Below are 18,151 nucleotides of genomic sequence, written 5' to 3'. Positions count from 1 at the left end.
TATCATTGTGTGCCCCACACTGAACATGGACCAGAGAAAGCTAAGGAGAGAGTTGTCTGAGGAGATCAAGGCTACAAGACCATCTCCAAGCAGCTTGATGTTCTTGTGACAACAGTTGCAAATATTATTAAGAAGTTTAAGGTCCATGGAACTGTAGCCAACGTTCCTGGGCGCGACCGCAAGAGGAAAATCGACCCCAGATTGAACAGAAGGATAGAAAAAGAACCAAGGATAACTGCCAAAGAGATACAAGCTGAACTCCAAGGTGAAGGTACGTCAGTTTCTGATCGCACCATCCGTCGCTTTTTGAGTGAAATTGGGCTCCATGGAAGGAGACCCAGGAGGACTCCACTTTTGAAAGAGAAACAAAGCTAGACTGGAATTTGCTAAAATGCATATTGACAAGCCACATTCCTTCTGGGAGAATGTCCTTTGGACAGATGAGTCAAAACTGGAGCTTTTTGGCGAGTCACACCAGCTCAGTGTTCGCAGATGAAAAAGAAATGAACACCATACCTACAGTGAAACATGGAGGCTCAGTTATGTGCCTTGAATCTGTGCAGGGCACAATGAAATCTCAAGAATATCAAGGCATTCTGGAGCGAAACGTCCTGCCCAGTGTCAGAAAGCTCTGTCTCAGTCGCAGGTCATGGATCCTCCAACAGGATAATGACCCAAAACACAGAGCTATGGATAAGAACAAAACATTGGACTATTCTGAAGTGGCCTTCTATGAGTCCTGATCTGAATCCTATCGAACATCTATGGAAAGAGCTGAAACTTGCAGTCTGGAGAAGGCACCCATCAAACCTGAGACAGCTGGAGCAGTTTGCTCAGGAAGAGTGGGCCAATCTACCTGTTAACAGGTGCAGAAGTCTCACAGAAAACATTTGATTGCAGTGATTGCCTCTAAAGGTTGTGCAACAAAATATCAGGTTAGCGGTCCCATCATTTTTGTCCATGCCATTTTCATTTGTTTTATTATTTACAATATTATGTTGAATAAAAAAATCAAAAGCAAAGTCTGATTTGGTGGATGCCAATTACTTGGTTTCGGTTTCAAGTTATTTCAGAGAAAATTGCATTCTTCGTATTTATTTATTTTTTGTGGTGGGGTACCAACAAATTTGAGCACATCTGTATGTTCGTGTATAGCCTCTCATTTGTTTGTGTTACTGTGATGTGTGTTAGTGTGGAGCTCCGATCATTTGCTCTTGAGAGAATTGGATGACTGTATATCAACAATTGACCCATTTGGGTTTATTTTTATTTCTCTAATGGGATTACTGGAGTGTCATCACATAAACTATGTTTATAATTGTATGAATCATAACTGAGAACTCCAACTCTCCTGATCTTTCCTCTAGATGTGTTGCAGAAATCAGCTGGCCAAGATACAAATAAACGATTTTTCAGACATGATCAAAGATCTTCAACAGTCTATCTCAGTCTGGTGTTTATCATCTCGTTTCTAGCGGGATCGTGACGGTGCCGTGTGCGTTCTTCTGTAGTGAGACAGCAGCGGTCTGTCCTCCTCTGAGATTTTATGAGTTCATCTTTTGCCCCCTATAGAGTGAATTTGCACATTTACATCTGTGCCTCATGCAGCACTGCTCTGCAAAAAATAATTGTCTTATAAAAAAAACTATTTGGCACAAGAGAAAAAAAAACTTGTTTCCCCTTTGAATTACTTTTATTTTTCTCAAAATAGCAAATAGTTTTGACTTGTTTTAAGCATAAACCTCACTAATTAAGTAAAGCCTTAGTCTTGTGTAATTTTGACTCTCAAGTAAATTCATCTAGTTTTAAGGATGTTTTGATTATTTATGGAAAAATAAGACATATTACAATTATTTTTAGATCAGTTGATATTAATGTGATGTTGACGCTCGGATTCATTCAGTTGTAATCAGTGAGAGTTTTGGGTGCAATAAGATTACAAAGTTATTAGTTACTGTAATCTAATTACTTTTAAGCACAAAATGTAGTTGCGTAACATTACATTTTAAATTCATGTAATCAGATTACAGTTTATGACTTTCAGTGAAAGTAATTACTTTTAAGTACATTACTTGGGTTACAAATATTTCTAAAAACAAATGTATTTATGTGTATTACAATTCAAATGTGAATTCATCGTTTGCGTTTCTGTGACAGCTGAAAGTGTGCGACAATGAACAAGAAAATAGACATTATTTTGAATTTGTTGGGCGGAAAAAACGTTTTAGGAAGTAACTTAAAAGTAATTAGTAATGGGATTACTCTTTCGATGAAGTAATCACTAAAGTAATGTAATTATAATTTTAGAGAAGTAGTTTGTAATTTGTAGTGGATTTCTTTTTTGGCGGGTGGCTTGCCCAACACTGGCATCTTGCATTTTTTTTATTTATTTTTATCCCCTTTTCTCCCAATTTGGAATGCCCAATTCCCACTACTTAGTAGGTCCTCGTGGTGGCGCGGTTACTCACCTCAATCCGGGTGGCGGAGGACAAGTATCAGTCGCCTCCGCTTCTGAAACCGTCAATCCGTGCATCTTATCACGTGACTCGTTGTGCATGACACCGTGGAGACTCACAGCATGTGGAGGCTCATGCTACTCTCCACGATCCACACACAACTTACCACACGCCCCATTGAGAGCGAGAACCACTAATCGTGACCACGAGGAGGTTACCCCATGTGACTCTACCCTCCCTAGCAACCGGGCCAATTTGGTTGCTTAGGAGTCCTGGCTGGAGTCACTCAGCACGCCCTGGATTCGAACTCACGACTCCAGGTGTGATAATCAGCGTCAATACTCGCTGAGATACCCAAGCCCTTATTTACGTACTTCTACATACTAGTATCTGTACTTCACTGGTAATGGGAAAACTTGTACAGCTGGGTATCGATACAGATTTCCCCGTTTGATTAGTTTACGATTAACAAGCTGTCAATTCACTTATGATTTTGTTTTAATTCTGATTAATTTGGGTATATTTCAGTTATAATGTCCGTCTGGCAAACAATAAAAGAAGTTGACAGTTCTCAATACCATAATAAAAACCTAACTTGAGTAAACACTGTTTCAAGCTCTTAAGTAATTACTCAAGTCAGTAATAAAGAACAAAGAAACAAATGACAATCAATAGAAATTAGAACAAATCAAATACAACAAAGATACAAAAGAAGAAAACATCTTGAAGTTTTTTTTTTTTGCTTCTTGTTCTTATTGGGATTTTGGTTGCACAATAAACTGCATCTTGTTCATTTTTGGACTCTTGTGGCCTCTTGTAGTTTTGTAACATTCTATAAATCGATTTTAAAAAAACTATCGGCCGATTAATCAGTTATCAGCCTTAGTTATTGGTACTGGTAAAATCCACTATGTTTTATGAAGTGGTAATATGTCCCAATTCTTGCATACCATCTTGTTACTAGGGCTGGGTATCGACACAGATTTCCCGAACTGATTAGAAGCTCGCAATTCGATTCATATTTCAATACGATTTGATTCTTCATTGGGGTATATTTACAGGACTATATGAACTAGTGAACTTGTGAATTGGAAAATCAATATTTTGGTCCAGCTCTATTTGTTACACACACTTTCTTGGGCTGGGGGGGCCAAAAAATACTATACATTTTTTAGATTCATCGCAGTCTTGATTTGAACGATCTTGATATCGATTAATATAATGACAAGATCTCAGGTTTCCCACAGGTCAGTTAAATTCAGTTTTCTACAATTAAAGGTCATAATTAGTCTTAAATTTGGGAACTGAAAGACAGGAATCGCAATATGGCCTTATGCGATTATTATTCAACTTCAAAGTGCTACGATTTAATGAAATAAATGTGTGCGCTGAATGCTACAAAGTGAAGATGCGGCACTGTTGCACATTCTTCAAGCAGACGGAGAGCTCGTGATACTGTGTTTCCAGCGGTTCCAGAGCGGTTCATAATTAGTGAGTACCGCACATTTATCACAAGCGATCGCTAATGATCTACTGTTGACAAATGTTTGCTTTAAGATGTTTATATTGTAATATGTTGTTGATGATTGCAAGAGTGGGTATTTTATTTCTCTCATCTGGCTTGTTTATAATTCAAAGTCACATCTGGGATTTGATTCAATTTGGGCTCATGTTTCAGTCAGAGACTGAAAATGTTTTACAATCAATATAGGCTATATATATCAGTTTAAAAAAACTATCAGCAGATAAAAACAGTTTTGCCTTTCTTTCAAAACACAATCCAATATCGGTTGATCTCTAATTGGTAGAGGATTTTAAACATGGAAATACCCTGTATTACTGTGTTAAGGCTGTGTTGAATATGTGCCACAGCCTGTTTATGTCAAATAATCTGAAACATTATTTATTTTGAGTTTGTGAGGGTTTTTTGTGGTATGGACATCCAATTTTAATTGTATTTATATATATAACAGGTTTTAAAAAGTCTTAAAGTTGACTTTAAGGGTGCTTTCACACTTGTTTCGATTGCTTGGACCAAACCTGAGTTTGTTTTCTCCCCCTTCCACTGCCCGCGCTGGTCTCTGTTCACATCATATTATTTTGGTCTGAACTGCGGTCTGATTACGTCATCAATATGAGTACAAGCGGCAGCAGTTAAGTGAAGTATTAAAGTATGTCTCTTGGGGTCTGGGTATCTCAGCGAGTACTGACGCTGGCTACCACCCCTGGAGTCGCGAGTTTGAATCCAGGGCATGCTGAGTGACTTCAGCCAGGTCTCCTAAGCAACCAAATTGGCCCGGTTGCTAGGGAGGGTAGAGTCACATGGGGTAACCTCCTCGTGGTCGCTATAATGTGGTTCTCGCTCTCAGTGGGGCGCGTGGTGAGTTGTGCGCGTGAAGTCTCCACACACGCTACATCTCCGTGGTAATGCGCTCAACAATCCACGTGATAAGATGCGCGGATTGACGGTCTCAGACATGGAGGCAACTGAGATTCGTCCTCCGCCACCCGGATTGAGGCGAGTCACTACGCCACCACGAGGACTTAGAGCGCATTGGGAATTGGGCATTCCAAATTGGGGAGAAAAAGGGAGAAAATCCACACACAAAAAAATAAATAAAAACAAATTGGAGCTTAACGTGATTTTTAACGATTGACTTTTAATAATAAACAAGCCCAAAATATCCAGTAATTACTTATTTCAGGACTCATATTTTGAAATGATGGAGACTCAGCCCAGTTGCAGTGCTCTATATTTAAGTATTTACCAAATTAAGCTTGTTATAGCCTATACTGTATATTTGCCAATTAAGGATTTCATATATATTTCGCAAGATTCGTTTTTTATTATTATTCAAAAGTTTTGAAGTTGGTGACACCATTTATGTGCTTTCTTTTCAAGCCCTCACTTTCCTTTTAAATCAACACTTTATCTATATATACACTATATACTAATGTACAATAAATATACTTTATACAGTAAAGCCAAGGCATTATAGCGGTAAAATCCGGCCACAGAGGAACAGAGAGGAATAAAAATAACTATCGGCACAGATTAATCGGTAAAACCGATATATCTGCCTACCTTTATTCAGCAGTAATTTTTAATGATGATATGTTATTTTCATGGTTTTATTGTAATGTGTGTGTGTGTGTATGTATGCAGATGAGGAGGGTCCCGAGGGTTGATGCAGTTTCTTCTCGTCGAGGTGCATAAGTTGCACGAGCAGTTGCGCTGCAGTCGTTTGTGTGAGCGGCGTTTCTCTCAGTGCTGTCATGTGGCCGAAGAGGAACGCAGTCAAGCTGAACGTAAAGCACAAGAGCTACGACAGGACAGGATACAACTGGAGAGGTGATTATAGAAATATATACAGTGACTACTCTGCACTATTTGTGCTGCTCTGGTTTCTAAATCCATTCATATGCCCTTGCTCTTTTGTTTGTTATTGCATGCTCTAGTTTTGTTAGTTTGCGTTTTGCTCTCATTGTGCCTTGAGCCGTTGTTTGACTTACTTTCATTTACTTACTTTCTGAGTTTTTAGAAAGGTGCTATAAAATTGCTCGCTGAGGTAACGGATACAAAAACGTAAATACGCAAAACACTTCCATTTGAACGATTATGGAAATGAGGCTAAAGCCGCCTTTTCACTGTCTGCGACATTCACATAGGACTGTATGTTTTAAAACGTTGAAATATAGTTAAAATAAATGAAGTTTATCAAACAAAAAACGTTCTTGCAGTATTCTCATCATTTTAAATACATCCCATCGCATATGGTCTAGTCACACAAGTTGAAATTTTTCAATGCATCTGCAGCTCAAACTGCATCAGAAAATGTCGCAAAAGCTCGGAACTCGACGCAGCCACCGTGTGACTCTCCATTGGAAATGAATGACTTCCGTTTGTCAGATACAGTGAAAATCAGTTGGTGAGTCACTGGTCTCATGGTGGGCGTGTCCATGTGATGTCATTGTCAGAGGGAGCAGCTCAGGAAGAGAATACGAGAGGTGGAGCAAAGAGATTGCTCCGCCCCCTGAGCCTTGAGGTGTGTGACAGCGCCCCCACAGCACAGGAGGACTCAACACCACTCACTGTGAAAACAAGAGAGCGCATGTGTGAAAATAAGGTGAGAAACATACGAGACTCTGTAAAGCACACTACAGGAGTGTGTTTGCTCACATTTAATGTATGTTTTTAATGTGTGTGTGCAGGCTCTTTTAGACATTCTGCAGCAGAACAGCGGCATGAGTTGTGCAGCACCATCGCCAGACTGCAGGGGGAGATGGAGAGCTCAGAGGCGCAAAGAGAGAAGGTATCGCTGCATACTACACACTATATACTACGTACTGCATATTACTTTTTGAAAATGATGGATTATCTTGATCCATCTAAAGACAAAATTATGAGTGAATTTAAGAAAGAATTTCTAGAATGACCAACCCTACAAAATTGTACAGCTGAATACCAAGGTTTAATGTACACCTTCTTTACAACTGTACAACTTTTCAACATGTAATCTTGTGATTTAGGAAAATGTAAGTATGTACTAAGACAATAAGCATTGGTATTATATATTGATGAAATGTATTAAAAATATATATCACACAGTAATGAAATGTAACCGCAATGACCAATGTGTATGTGGAGTAAAAATCAATGTTTAAAATATCACTACAAATGTGTGTGTAGCTGTCATGTCAGTGTGAACAGTTGAATCTGAAGGTCAGGACTCTACAGCTGAACTGGGAGACTGAACAGAGGAGGAGTATGTCGTACTTCAACCAGATCATGGAGCTCGAGAGAGAGACCAGGTAACACACATAAATAAAGCTAATTAAAAATGACAAATAAACACTTCATAAAAACTAAACGATACACTAACCTAACCTCTAAAGGAAATGACAATTTTATGATTCTTTTTAAAGTAAGAGTTGCAGTCAGTGAAACCAGTAAATAGAATTTAATCTAAAATACATCCACAGACAGAGAGTTGTAATATTACATGAATTATTAAAAAAATACGAATACCCACCTCGGATTTGACACAGTTTCAGCACCCCAAATTACAGTAATCACTCACATGGACACATACTAACAGACACACGCCAATGTACACTCTTTTTCTGTGTTTAAGGCTTTGCGCAGTCATGACAGCCAGCAGTTGGAGTTTTCTGACTGTCTCCTGGATAAAAACCATCTGCGCAAATGAATTGCAGAGCTGCAGAGCAATCTAGAGCAGCTGCAGAGAGAGAGAGACCAAGAGAAGAGAGAGCAGAGCGCCCCCTGCATGCACTGTGTGAGTCCACAGCACTGCACACTACACACTGCACCTGCACACTACACTTGCACACTACACACTACACCTGCACACTACACTTACACACTACACACTGCACACTACACTTACACACTACACACTGCACACTACACTTGCACACTACACACTACACCTGCACACTACACTTACACACTACACACTGCACACTGCACAATACACTTACACACTACACACTGCACACTACACTTGCACACTACACTACACCTGCACACTACACTTGCACGCTACACCTGCACACTATACGCTGCACACTACACCTGCACACTACACTTGCACACTACACACTATACGCTGCACACTACACACTGCACACTACACTTACACACTACACACTGCACCTGCACACTACACTTGCACACTACACACTACACCTGCACACTATACGCTGCACACTGCACACTACACTTACACACTACACACTGCACACTACACCTGCACACTATAAGCTGCACACTACACCTGCACACTATAAGCTGCACACTACACCTGCACACTACACTTGCACACTACACACTACACCTGCACACTACACTTGCACACTACACTCTGCACCTGCACACTACACTTGCACACTACACACTACACCTGCACACTATACGCTGCACACTACACCTGCACACTGCACATTACACACCTGCACACTACACTTGCACACTACACACTACACCTGCACACTATACGTTGCACACTACACCTGCACACTGCACATTACACACTGCACACTACACTTGCACACTACACCTGCACACTACACATTGCACACTGCACACTAAACCTTCACATTACACACTGCACACTGCACACTGCACCTGCAAATGACTTTAACACTGTCTACCCTAAGGGTGAATGTTTTACACTTGCAGTGTTAAAAGCGATCTAGTTTTGTTGCATTTCTCAAATTGTACAACACTAAACTCCTCTTATAGCCTACTGTACTATACTATACTGTTCTATGCTATGCTATGCTATGCTACACTATACTGTACTAAACCATTCTGTGCTAGACTACACTATACTATAATATACTGTACTATTTTATACAATACTAATACTATACTATGATGTACTGTTCTGTACTACACTGTACTATACTATGTAATACTGGACTATTCTGTACTATACTACACTATATGAATACTATACTATGCTATTTTGTACTATTCTATATTATAATACACTATATTACAGTTTTTCTCGATTGCTTAAACACTATAATCAGGCTTTTGAACTAACATTTCAAAACCATAACTCCATTTATCAAAAAGCACACCCATTTCCCTAAACTATAAACACTATTCCCCTGTTTTGACACATGAGTCAGATTTGTTGAACTGTCACTGCAAAACTCTACACACAAACCTTTACACCATGTGGTCATTTAGAAAGCACTAGCATTCAGTATTGTTCACTCAAGTCAGCACAGCTTGAGCTCAGTTAGCACATAATTACCCAGGTGGAAACACTGAGAGTCAAAATTGATCACACACCAATCAGAACCTTCAATAGACAGATAAAAGGTCCTGAGTCAGTTCATTCAGTTTTGAACAATGGATCCAGAGAGATGTGAAGGAAGAGGTCGAGGACACCGGAGAGGAGGAGGAGGAGGAAGAGCAGTAGGGAGTGGAGGAAGAGGTGAAGGAAGAGGAAGAGGAGGAGTAGGGAGAGGAGGAGGAGGAGGTGAAGGAAGAGGAAGAGGAGGAGTAGGGAGAGGAGGAGGAGGTGAAGGAAGAGGAAGAGGAGGAGTAGGGAGAGGAGGAGAAGGAGGTGGAGGAGGAGGTGGAGTAGGAGTAGGGAGAGGAGGAGGAGGAGGAGGAACATAATTGGCCAACAGGCTATTGTGAATGTCCCTGGCCAGCAAGGAGGGAACGTCACTATGTGCATGTCCATCAGCCAACGAGGGGTACTCCACCGCCGTGCCATTCTTGGACCCTATAACACTATGCTCCTCCTTGGTTTCCTTGATGGTCTAAGAGAGTGTGTGTTCCAGCTTGACCAGAGGGAGCCAGCACAACCAGAGCAGCCTCGCTACATTGTCGTTTGGGATAACGTCAGCTTCCATCGCGCTGCTCTGGTTCGTGAATGGTTTACCAATAACCCGAGGTTTTCCAACATCTTTCTGCCTGCATACTCTTCCTTTTATAACCCAATAGAGGAGTTTTTTCGGCATGGTGGTGGAAAGTGTATGACCGAGAACCTCACATCCGTGTTCACCTCCTCTAGGCCATGGAAGAAGCCTGCCTAGACATTTCAGTTGATGCGTGCCAGGGGTGGATCGGGCATGCAAGAGGATTTTACCCCCGCTGCCTGACAAGGGCCAATATAGCCTGTGATGTTGACTAGATTCTCTGGCCTGTCCCAGACCAAAGACGGGATGATGGGGCAGAATATTTTGTTGTTGTTTGGTGTATTGTACTGTACAGTACATTAAGGAATAAAACATGTGCAAATGTATACTTCTGTTGTGTCTTTTGTGTTCATCATGTGAAAAGGTTTTTGAGGGGGAGAACCACAAGCAACATAACTTATTACCGGTTTTTGTAGCATTGTTTTGAATTTATCCCACCAGTGTGTAAGACTATGTTGTAGTGTGTGTGTTTTTGAGGGCTTGTGTGTCATGTCATGCAAAGTTTTGTTTTTCAGCAAGATTAAATGGTTTTGAGTGGAGAGCTTCATTTTGACCTGAAAATAGGAAGTTTGGGGAATTGGGTGAGAAGTTATGGATTTGTGTTTAGAGTTTCGAGAAAAGGAGGAATAATTTCAAGAAATGTGTTTAAGCAATCCAGAAAAACTGTAATACTGTACTGTGCTTATACTATGCAATACTGTTATATTATAATGCACTATACTATAATGTTCTATACTACACTATACTGTTACATGATGCTATGTTATACTATACTATTTAATAGTATACCACACTATACTACACTTATACTATACTACATTGTACTATACTATGCTATACTTATACTATACTATGCTGTACTATACTACACTAAACTAAAACTATACTGTACTGTACTATATTATACAATACTAATACTATATTGTACTACTATACTATGCTGTACTGTACTATTCTTTACTATGCTATACTACACTATACAATGCTATGCTGTACTATACTATGCTATACTGTACTATTATACACTACACTAATACTAATCAGTACTATTCTGTGCTGTAATACACTATATTAGTACTAATGTACATTATTATAATACTAAACTGTTCTACACTACACTATAATGTACTAAACTTCTATATGATGCTATGTTAAACTATACTGTTCTATATTCTATTGTATTTCACACTATTCTAGTACTATACTGTATTATACTATGCTCTACAATACTATGCAATACTATTCTATACTTACCCACTATACTACGTATATTGTACTTTACTGCACTATACTAATACTACGCTGTACTATACTATTCTGTATCATACTGTACTACATAATGACTGTTTATGTGTGTAGTCTCACGTGTCTCTGTTCAGTGAGGATCAGTGTTTTGGGCCATGCTGTTGTGCTGATTTGAGCCCCAGTCCACACACACACGCCAAACACAGTGGAAGGTCAGATTTACAACACACACACACACACACACACACACACACACACACACACACACACATACACACACACAGTTCTTATGTGTGTGTATTTGTTTTCTGAATTTATTATTGTTTCTACAGTCTCTACAGTTAAAATCAGTGAACAGTCTGAAGGTGAGTGTGTGAGTGTGTGTGTTTATGTGTGTGTGTGTGTGTGTGTGTGTGATCTATATAGTTCAGTGCTGTGATGGTTGATTTCATTATTAATCTGTTGTGTTTTTATCACAGATTTATACTGCTTACCTTCAGAGGAAAATCTGCTCACACTGGTACGTTTTATTGCATTAAATCATTTACAAATTAACCACAGTAAGACTGTCTTTCACACATCACTATATATATATTTTGTTGTGTGTGTGTGTTTAGGAGTGTAACATAGAGAACGATATCAGCAGACTGTTATCATTTCCATTTCCTCCCTGTGTGAACTCCATTAACCGCAGAGTAAACATAGAGTAAGACATGGTCATCATGACTGTATTTTGTTAAATTGTGTGTGTGTGACTGATTCACTAATCAGTGATAAACTGATGTGTTTCTGGTGATGTGTGTTTGCAGGTTTGATCTGAACTCTTGGGGAAGTGATGAGAACGAGACAAACACTGGTGTGTGATACAACTGTCTGTCTCTCTGCCTGTCTGTGAATCTTTGTCTGTTTGTCCATTTCCTGATTTCCCTTTTTGTCCTTGTTTCTCAATGCTCTGTCTAAATGTCTCTCTACCTGTCTGTCTCTCATTCCATCTCTCTGTCTGTCTGTTTTGATTATTGTGTTAGTAAATGTCAATATGTTTGTGTGTGTGTTGTAGAGGATTCAGATTTGTGTCTGTTGAGTTCATGGAGTTCTCTGCTGTCTCAACTCTTTTCTACTGACCTCAACATGACCCTGACTCTCCATGACCCCAAACCATCGTCATCATCATCTTCATCATCACTGGTGTATGAGCTCTTTATCTGTTCTGAATCTATTGGAAACACTTCAGCTGTGAGTCCAAACCACATTTTCCCATTTCTAATATTATCTCATCTCATTCTCTCCATTTCTCAGGCTGTCTCCAGTAGTCTCTTCCTCACCCAAAAGCATCAGCCTCGCTGATGACATCACTATCGTTGCTGGCAATAGGACGGGCATGTTTGTGCAGTCAGTGAGGGTGGGCTCACATGTGGAGCAGTGCGGTCTGAGAGAGGGGAGTGAGTTACTGGAGGTCGAGAGAGTTTTACACTGTTCACATTGCAGTTTAATCCGGTGTCACTCCTCTTTAATCTCGTTCTGTTTACACACAGTTCAGAGTGTTCATGTATATTCATGTATGTGTCAGTTGGATCAGGTGATGTTCGGGGACGGTCAGTCAGTGTACAGCAGAAGTGGCTCATTTCTCTCTCTCTGCAGTGGTGGACTGAACCAGACTCACTCATACACACACACAACCAGGAAGGTAAACACACTTTACTGGCCTAATGTTATATTATATTATATTATATTATTGTCTCTGTCAGCTTATTCTGCTTTACTGGATGAACTGTTGTCTTTATCCTTCACTGGTGCTGATTCGTTCTGTGTGCGTGTGAACCTTGACCTCTGTTCCCATGGCGACCCACCATATTTAGAGTTCAGTGTGACGATGTGCTTCATGTCACCGACACAACATATAACGGCAAATATCAGTGGCGCTGTGTCCGCATGGACAAACATACAGCTACACCACTGGAGACCGGAGCGGTGCCTAATTACAACAGGTACACTCTAGAGGTTGACAGATTTAGCGTTTTTGCAGATAAATCGGTACCGATAGTTGCTTTTGGAACTATTAATCTGGACTCTTGTAGCCTCTTTGTCTGTGCCGCCTCATCACAGTTAGGAAAGACTAAGAAAAATTTGAAACATATTAAAACAATTTTTAAAAGCTATCGGCCAATTAATCGGTTATTAGCTTTCTTCTAACATCTGGTTATCGGTATCTGCAAAATCCAATATCGGTCAACCTCTAGTACACACGAAACATAAACACACTAAAATACACATATTATCAAAATACACACAAATTACATCAGGTGCACACTTGAGTTCGACCGATTTATTGTTTTTGCCGATAAATCGGTGCCGATAGTTGCTTTTGGAACTATAAATTTGGACTCTTGTAGTCTCTTTGTCTGCCCCGTCACAGTTAGGAAAGACTAAGAGCATTTTTAACACATTCAATAAATCGTTTTTTTAAAGCTATCAACTGATTTATCAGTTATCACCCTTTTCCTCCACTTTAGTTATCGGTATCGGCAAAATCCACTATCGGTTGGCCTTTAGTTCACACAAAATATGAACACACTAAAATACACACAAATTACAACATGTACACACACAATACATAAACACACACTCAGGTATATTTCCAGGGACTCCTGAAAGTATTGGTTTACTTAAGTCACACTTTGCAACAAAATATCTGTGTCAATCAGGGCTCAGCAGCTGTTGTTAGTGAGACTGCGAACAATGACACTAGAACAGAATCAATATAGGAAGAAGGTGACAATATTACAAATTAATTACAGTATATTGAGACCTGTCTCTTTAGTAAAAGTCATTGAGTTGTTTGTTGTGTATGTGTAGTTCTGTAAGAAATATTCTGAGCTTGTTCGGCTGATTAAAGCCGTCGCTTCAAACTATCGCGCAATCTGTTTGTCCAGTCTGGTGATCTACGCACTCAGTAACCGTAAGCCCACTTCTACATTCAACCTATCAGAAAGTAATATCTGAAGACCTCAGAGTTAACACTAATAGTATGTGTGTGTTTTAAGGTCATGAGGAGCAGCTGATTCCCTTCAGTCTGGTTCAGTTGGTCCATATGTCCAGTAAGCATCCGGTGGTCGTTGTGACTCGTTGTGCATGACACCGCGGAGACTCACAGCATGTGGAGGCTCATGCTACTCTCCATGATCCACACACAACTCACCACACGCCCCATTGACAGCGAGAACCACTAATCATGACCACGAGGAGGTTACCCCATGTGACTCTACCCTCCCTAGCAACCGGGCCAATTTGGTTGCTTAGGAGACCTGACTGGAGTCACTCAGCACACCCTGGATTCAAACTCATGACTCCAGGGGTGATAGTCAGCGTCAGTACTCGCTGAGATACCCAGACCCCCATTTTATGTGTTTATTGAGTTCTTATACCTCTTTCTATGATTTGATATGGATATTTTGTGTGCAGAGCCATTGGAAGGTTGTGTCCGTCAGGGTAAAAGTGTTTTCCTCTTAGACTCATCAGATCAACCAATGGGCATCAAGCTACACAGTATACAAGAGGTTATTAACCAGGTAAACACACATACACAAACTGTTTTTATTAGATATTGTGTAAATTATGTATCCTATGAAAGTTTGGACTAATTATTTTTGTTATGACTATTTTCCACATTTTAGAATAATTGTAAAGACAACAAAACTATGAAGTAACACAAATGGAAGTATGAGAATCATATAGTCATTACATCAAACTCAAGCTGTTTTATTTTGTTGTTCAAACTTTATGAGTTGTTCCTCCTGAGATGCTTTTTAAACAGATGTATGCTGGACACTTCATCACTGCTTTTAACTTCACCATCTGCTCTAACTTATTAGTTATGTTAACTGTGTGTGTTTGTTTGTTCAGGATAAACACTGTCTGCTTCAGCTGGGTTTGAACAGTGTGGAGAATCTCCTGAAGCAAAACATCTACCCCATTATCATCTACATCAAACCCAAAGACAAGAAGGGCAGGAAGTTCAGGTGCACATCTCTGTCTTTCTTGACCTGATCCGAATGATACCGTCATATTTAAAGCCCAAACCCAAAATCGCTCTCTCTAGTTATAATTTCTTCTCCAAGCAAGTAAATGTGTTGCAATATTCTGTATTTTATTTAAGCATCGTAGGCAGCATTCATAACAGTGGAGTAACAGTTAACATACACAGTTTTAACAAGGCATGTCAGCCTCCCTTTTTAACAATGGAAGTTCTTTAAAACTTGATATGGAGTCTAAAAAATGCGCAAGTCCTGTGCGATGCGCTGAAAAAACTACAAAACGGTCAAAGATGTCCATCTAGTGCATGTTTACATAAAAACAGCGCAGACACACACAGAAACACTTTTGGTGTGAACGGCCCCTAACTCGTCTGTTCGCGCATGCATGTGAGTGAGAACGTGCATGAAACATGTTAAAATTAACAAATAACATATTAAATAATGGTGCCCATATTATATGAAATATATATACAATATATATATATATATATATATATATATATATATATATATATAAATTTACATATGCATTTATGTTATATTAATACTACATTATTAATATTATTATAAATATTTTTTTACATTATACTTTTTTATATATTTTTTATAGTATTATTTTTCCAAATATTTATAATAATAATAATTAATTTTTTACATAAACTACAAACCTGACCTGAAGCCAAAGTTATACTTTTTTTTGGGGGGGGGGGTTCTCCCCTTTCTTTCTCCCCAATTTGGAATGCCCAATTCCCAATGCGCTCTAAGTCCTCGTGGTGGTGTAGTGACTCGCCTCAATCCTGGTGGCGGAGGACAAATCTCAGTTGCCTCCACGTCTGAGACCGTCAATCCGCGCATCTTATCATGTGACTTGTTGAGCGCGTTACCACGGAGACGTAGCGCGTGTGGAGGCTTCACGCTATTCTCCGCGGCATCCACACACAACTCACCACACACCCCACCGAGAACGAACCACATTATAGCAACCACGAGGAGGTAACCCCATGTGACTCTACCCTCCCTAGCAACCAGGCCAATTTGGTTGCTTAGGAGACCTGGCTGGAGTCACTCAGCACGCCCTGGATTCAAACTCACGACTCCATCAATAAGACCATTGATTACTGCATCCTTTTACTCTCTCTCTCTGTGTTTACACTACTGTATCACTCTAACATTCAAAACACAGTAAAACTCGCTATCCTGTCTTTCTCTGTAAATCTCGTCTTGGTGTCTCTCAGGAAGCTGTTATCGGGTCAGAAGGAGGAGCAGGTGATGGAGGTGTGTCAGATGGAGGAGCTGCAGTTGGAGGCTCTTCCTCTGATGTTCAGTATGGTGGAGCCGAACACATGGATCTGCACAGATGATCTGATTGTGGTGATCCGCAGCACCATCATCAGTCAGCAGAGGACAGTAGTGTGGCTGGAGCAGGAGCACGTACAGCATTAAAAACATTTTCAATTAGCCTATTCAGCTAATGTCATGTTAATAATTTAACATATTTTTAGGCCAATAGTGTCCAACATTTCAACGTGTGATTTTTTTTAATTTATTTTTTTATATGCTAAACAACTGTGGTACTGTGTTGTGTCACCACTTGATGTCTGATGTTAAATATGTCCTGAAGCAAAACCAATTAAGAACCACAGACACAGGGGGTCTGGGTATCTCAGCGAGTATTGACGCTGACTAACACACCTGGAGTTCGCTAGTTCAAATCCAGGGTGTGCTGAGTGACTCCAGCCAGGTCTCCTAAGCAACCAAATTGGCCCGGTTGCTAGGGAGGGTAGAGTCACATGGGGTAACCTCCTCGTGGTCGCTATAATGTGGTTCTCGCTCTCGGTGGGGCGTGTGGTGAGTTGTGCGTGGATGCTGCGGAGAATAGCGTGAAGCCTCCACACGCTCTACATCTCCGCGGTAACACGCTCAACAAGCCACATGATAAGATGTGCGGATTGACGGTCTCAGACACGGAGGCAACTGAGATTCGTCCTCCGCCACCCGGATTGAGGCGAGTCACTACACCACCACGAGGACTTAGAGCGCATTGAGAATTGGGCATTCCAAATTGGGGAGAAAAAGGGGAGAAAATCCACACACACATAAAAGATGTTACATTCATACGAGCAGACGGAGGACACTTTTACACTGTTTAAAATGTGGATGTGATGTCACTGAGGAGAAAGATGTGGTTGTGTACACTCTGTGGGGTTTTGAAATAAGTTTGGAGTTGCATAAATAGAAATAAACCTTGTGTAAACTGTCATGTGAACATTTAGCATTATGCTAAGCTAAAATGCTATTTCTAGCCCTTTTAAATGCATCCCTTATCAGGCAAGATTATATACATATATTATCAAGAAATTCCACAATCAGTCATACACACACACACACACACACACACACACACACACACACACACACACACTATATATATATATATATATATATATATATATATATATATATATATATATATATTTATTTATTTATTTTCTCTAATAAAACCATTGATTACTGCAAAACGTATTCTTGATGATAATTTTTATATATTTTATCTGAACAAAAAAAAGATACTGATAAATAAAAGGTTAAAACAAAATAAGTTATTTAGGCTTTTTTTCAGAAAATGTAGTGTATTTTGTCTAAATGTACTGGCAGATGTTTTTTTTTTTTTTTTCACTTGTTTTTAATAGTCAAAACAAGTGAAAAAAAACCTGCCAGTGGTGAAGTCATCAAAAGTATTTAGATTACATTACTGATCTTGAGTAATCTAACGGAATACATTACAAATTACATTTTACAGCATGTATTTTGTAATCTGTAGTGGAATACATTTCAAAGTAACCCTGCCAGCTCATGATTTGAGTTGAATGGACTGTAGAGCAGATGCCTATATATTACTAACTCTTAATTACAAAACATCCTTGATTTATAATATTATATTTAAGAAAACATCTG

At 39.6% G+C, this 18,151-nt stretch overlaps 2 protein-coding genes across 2 annotated transcripts; both read left to right on the top strand.

The window, feature by feature from the left end:
* The first annotated feature begins 780 nt into the window (after positions 1-780).
* Positions 781-14,364, top strand: LOC127451467 (uncharacterized). Its single transcript, XM_051716201.1, has 13 exons — positions 781-935; positions 5,623-5,808; positions 6,435-6,583; positions 6,669-6,800; positions 7,147-7,268; positions 9,767-9,975; positions 11,498-11,530; positions 11,645-11,685; positions 11,783-11,871; positions 11,975-12,021; positions 12,223-12,352; positions 12,462-12,618; positions 12,733-14,364. Exons 2-13 carry the CDS (start codon positions 5,733-5,735, stop codon positions 13,159-13,161), a joined length of 1,614 nt encoding a protein of 537 aa, XP_051572161.1. The 5' UTR covers positions 781-935; positions 5,623-5,732; the 3' UTR covers positions 13,162-14,364.
* Positions 14,365-14,500: 136 nt separating this feature from the next.
* Positions 14,501-17,610, top strand: LOC127451302 (caspase recruitment domain-containing protein 11-like). Its single transcript, XM_051715878.1, has 3 exons — positions 14,501-14,731; positions 15,066-15,181; positions 16,432-17,610. The coding sequence occupies exons 1-3, from the start codon at positions 14,606-14,608 to the stop codon at positions 16,637-16,639; spliced, it is 450 nt and encodes a 149-aa protein (XP_051571838.1). The 5' UTR covers positions 14,501-14,605; the 3' UTR covers positions 16,640-17,610.
* Positions 17,611-18,151: the final 541 nt, after the last annotated feature.

Source organism: Myxocyprinus asiaticus, chromosome 14 (assembly GCF_019703515.2).
Source record: "Myxocyprinus asiaticus isolate MX2 ecotype Aquarium Trade chromosome 14, UBuf_Myxa_2, whole genome shotgun sequence".
Classification (NCBI taxonomy): domain Eukaryota; kingdom Metazoa; phylum Chordata; class Actinopteri; order Cypriniformes; family Catostomidae; genus Myxocyprinus; species Myxocyprinus asiaticus.
Note: the sequence above shows the minus strand (reverse complement) of the source record. Positions and strands in the feature narration are given on the sequence as shown.

Coding starts and splice junctions, on each gene's coding strand:
- LOC127451467 (XM_051716201.1), top strand. CDS start 5,733: ATGTGGCCGAAGAGGAACGCAGTCAAGCTGAACGTAAAGCACAAGAGC. Junction 7,269..9,766: donor GAGCTCGAGAGAGAGACCAG/GTAACACACATA, acceptor TGATGGTCTAAG/AGAGTGTGTGTTCCAGCTTG. Junction 12,619..12,732: donor AGGGGAGTGAGTTACTGGAG/GTCGAGAGAGTT, acceptor TGTATGTGTCAG/TTGGATCAGGTGATGTTCGG.
- LOC127451302 (XM_051715878.1), top strand. CDS start 14,606: ATGGATATTTTGTGTGCAGAGCCATTGGAAGGTTGTGTCCGTCAGGGT. Junction 14,732..15,065: donor TACAAGAGGTTATTAACCAG/GTAAACACACAT, acceptor TTGTTTGTTCAG/GATAAACACTGTCTGCTTCA. Junction 15,182..16,431: donor AAGAAGGGCAGGAAGTTCAG/GTGCACATCTCT, acceptor GGTGTCTCTCAG/GAAGCTGTTATCGGGTCAGA.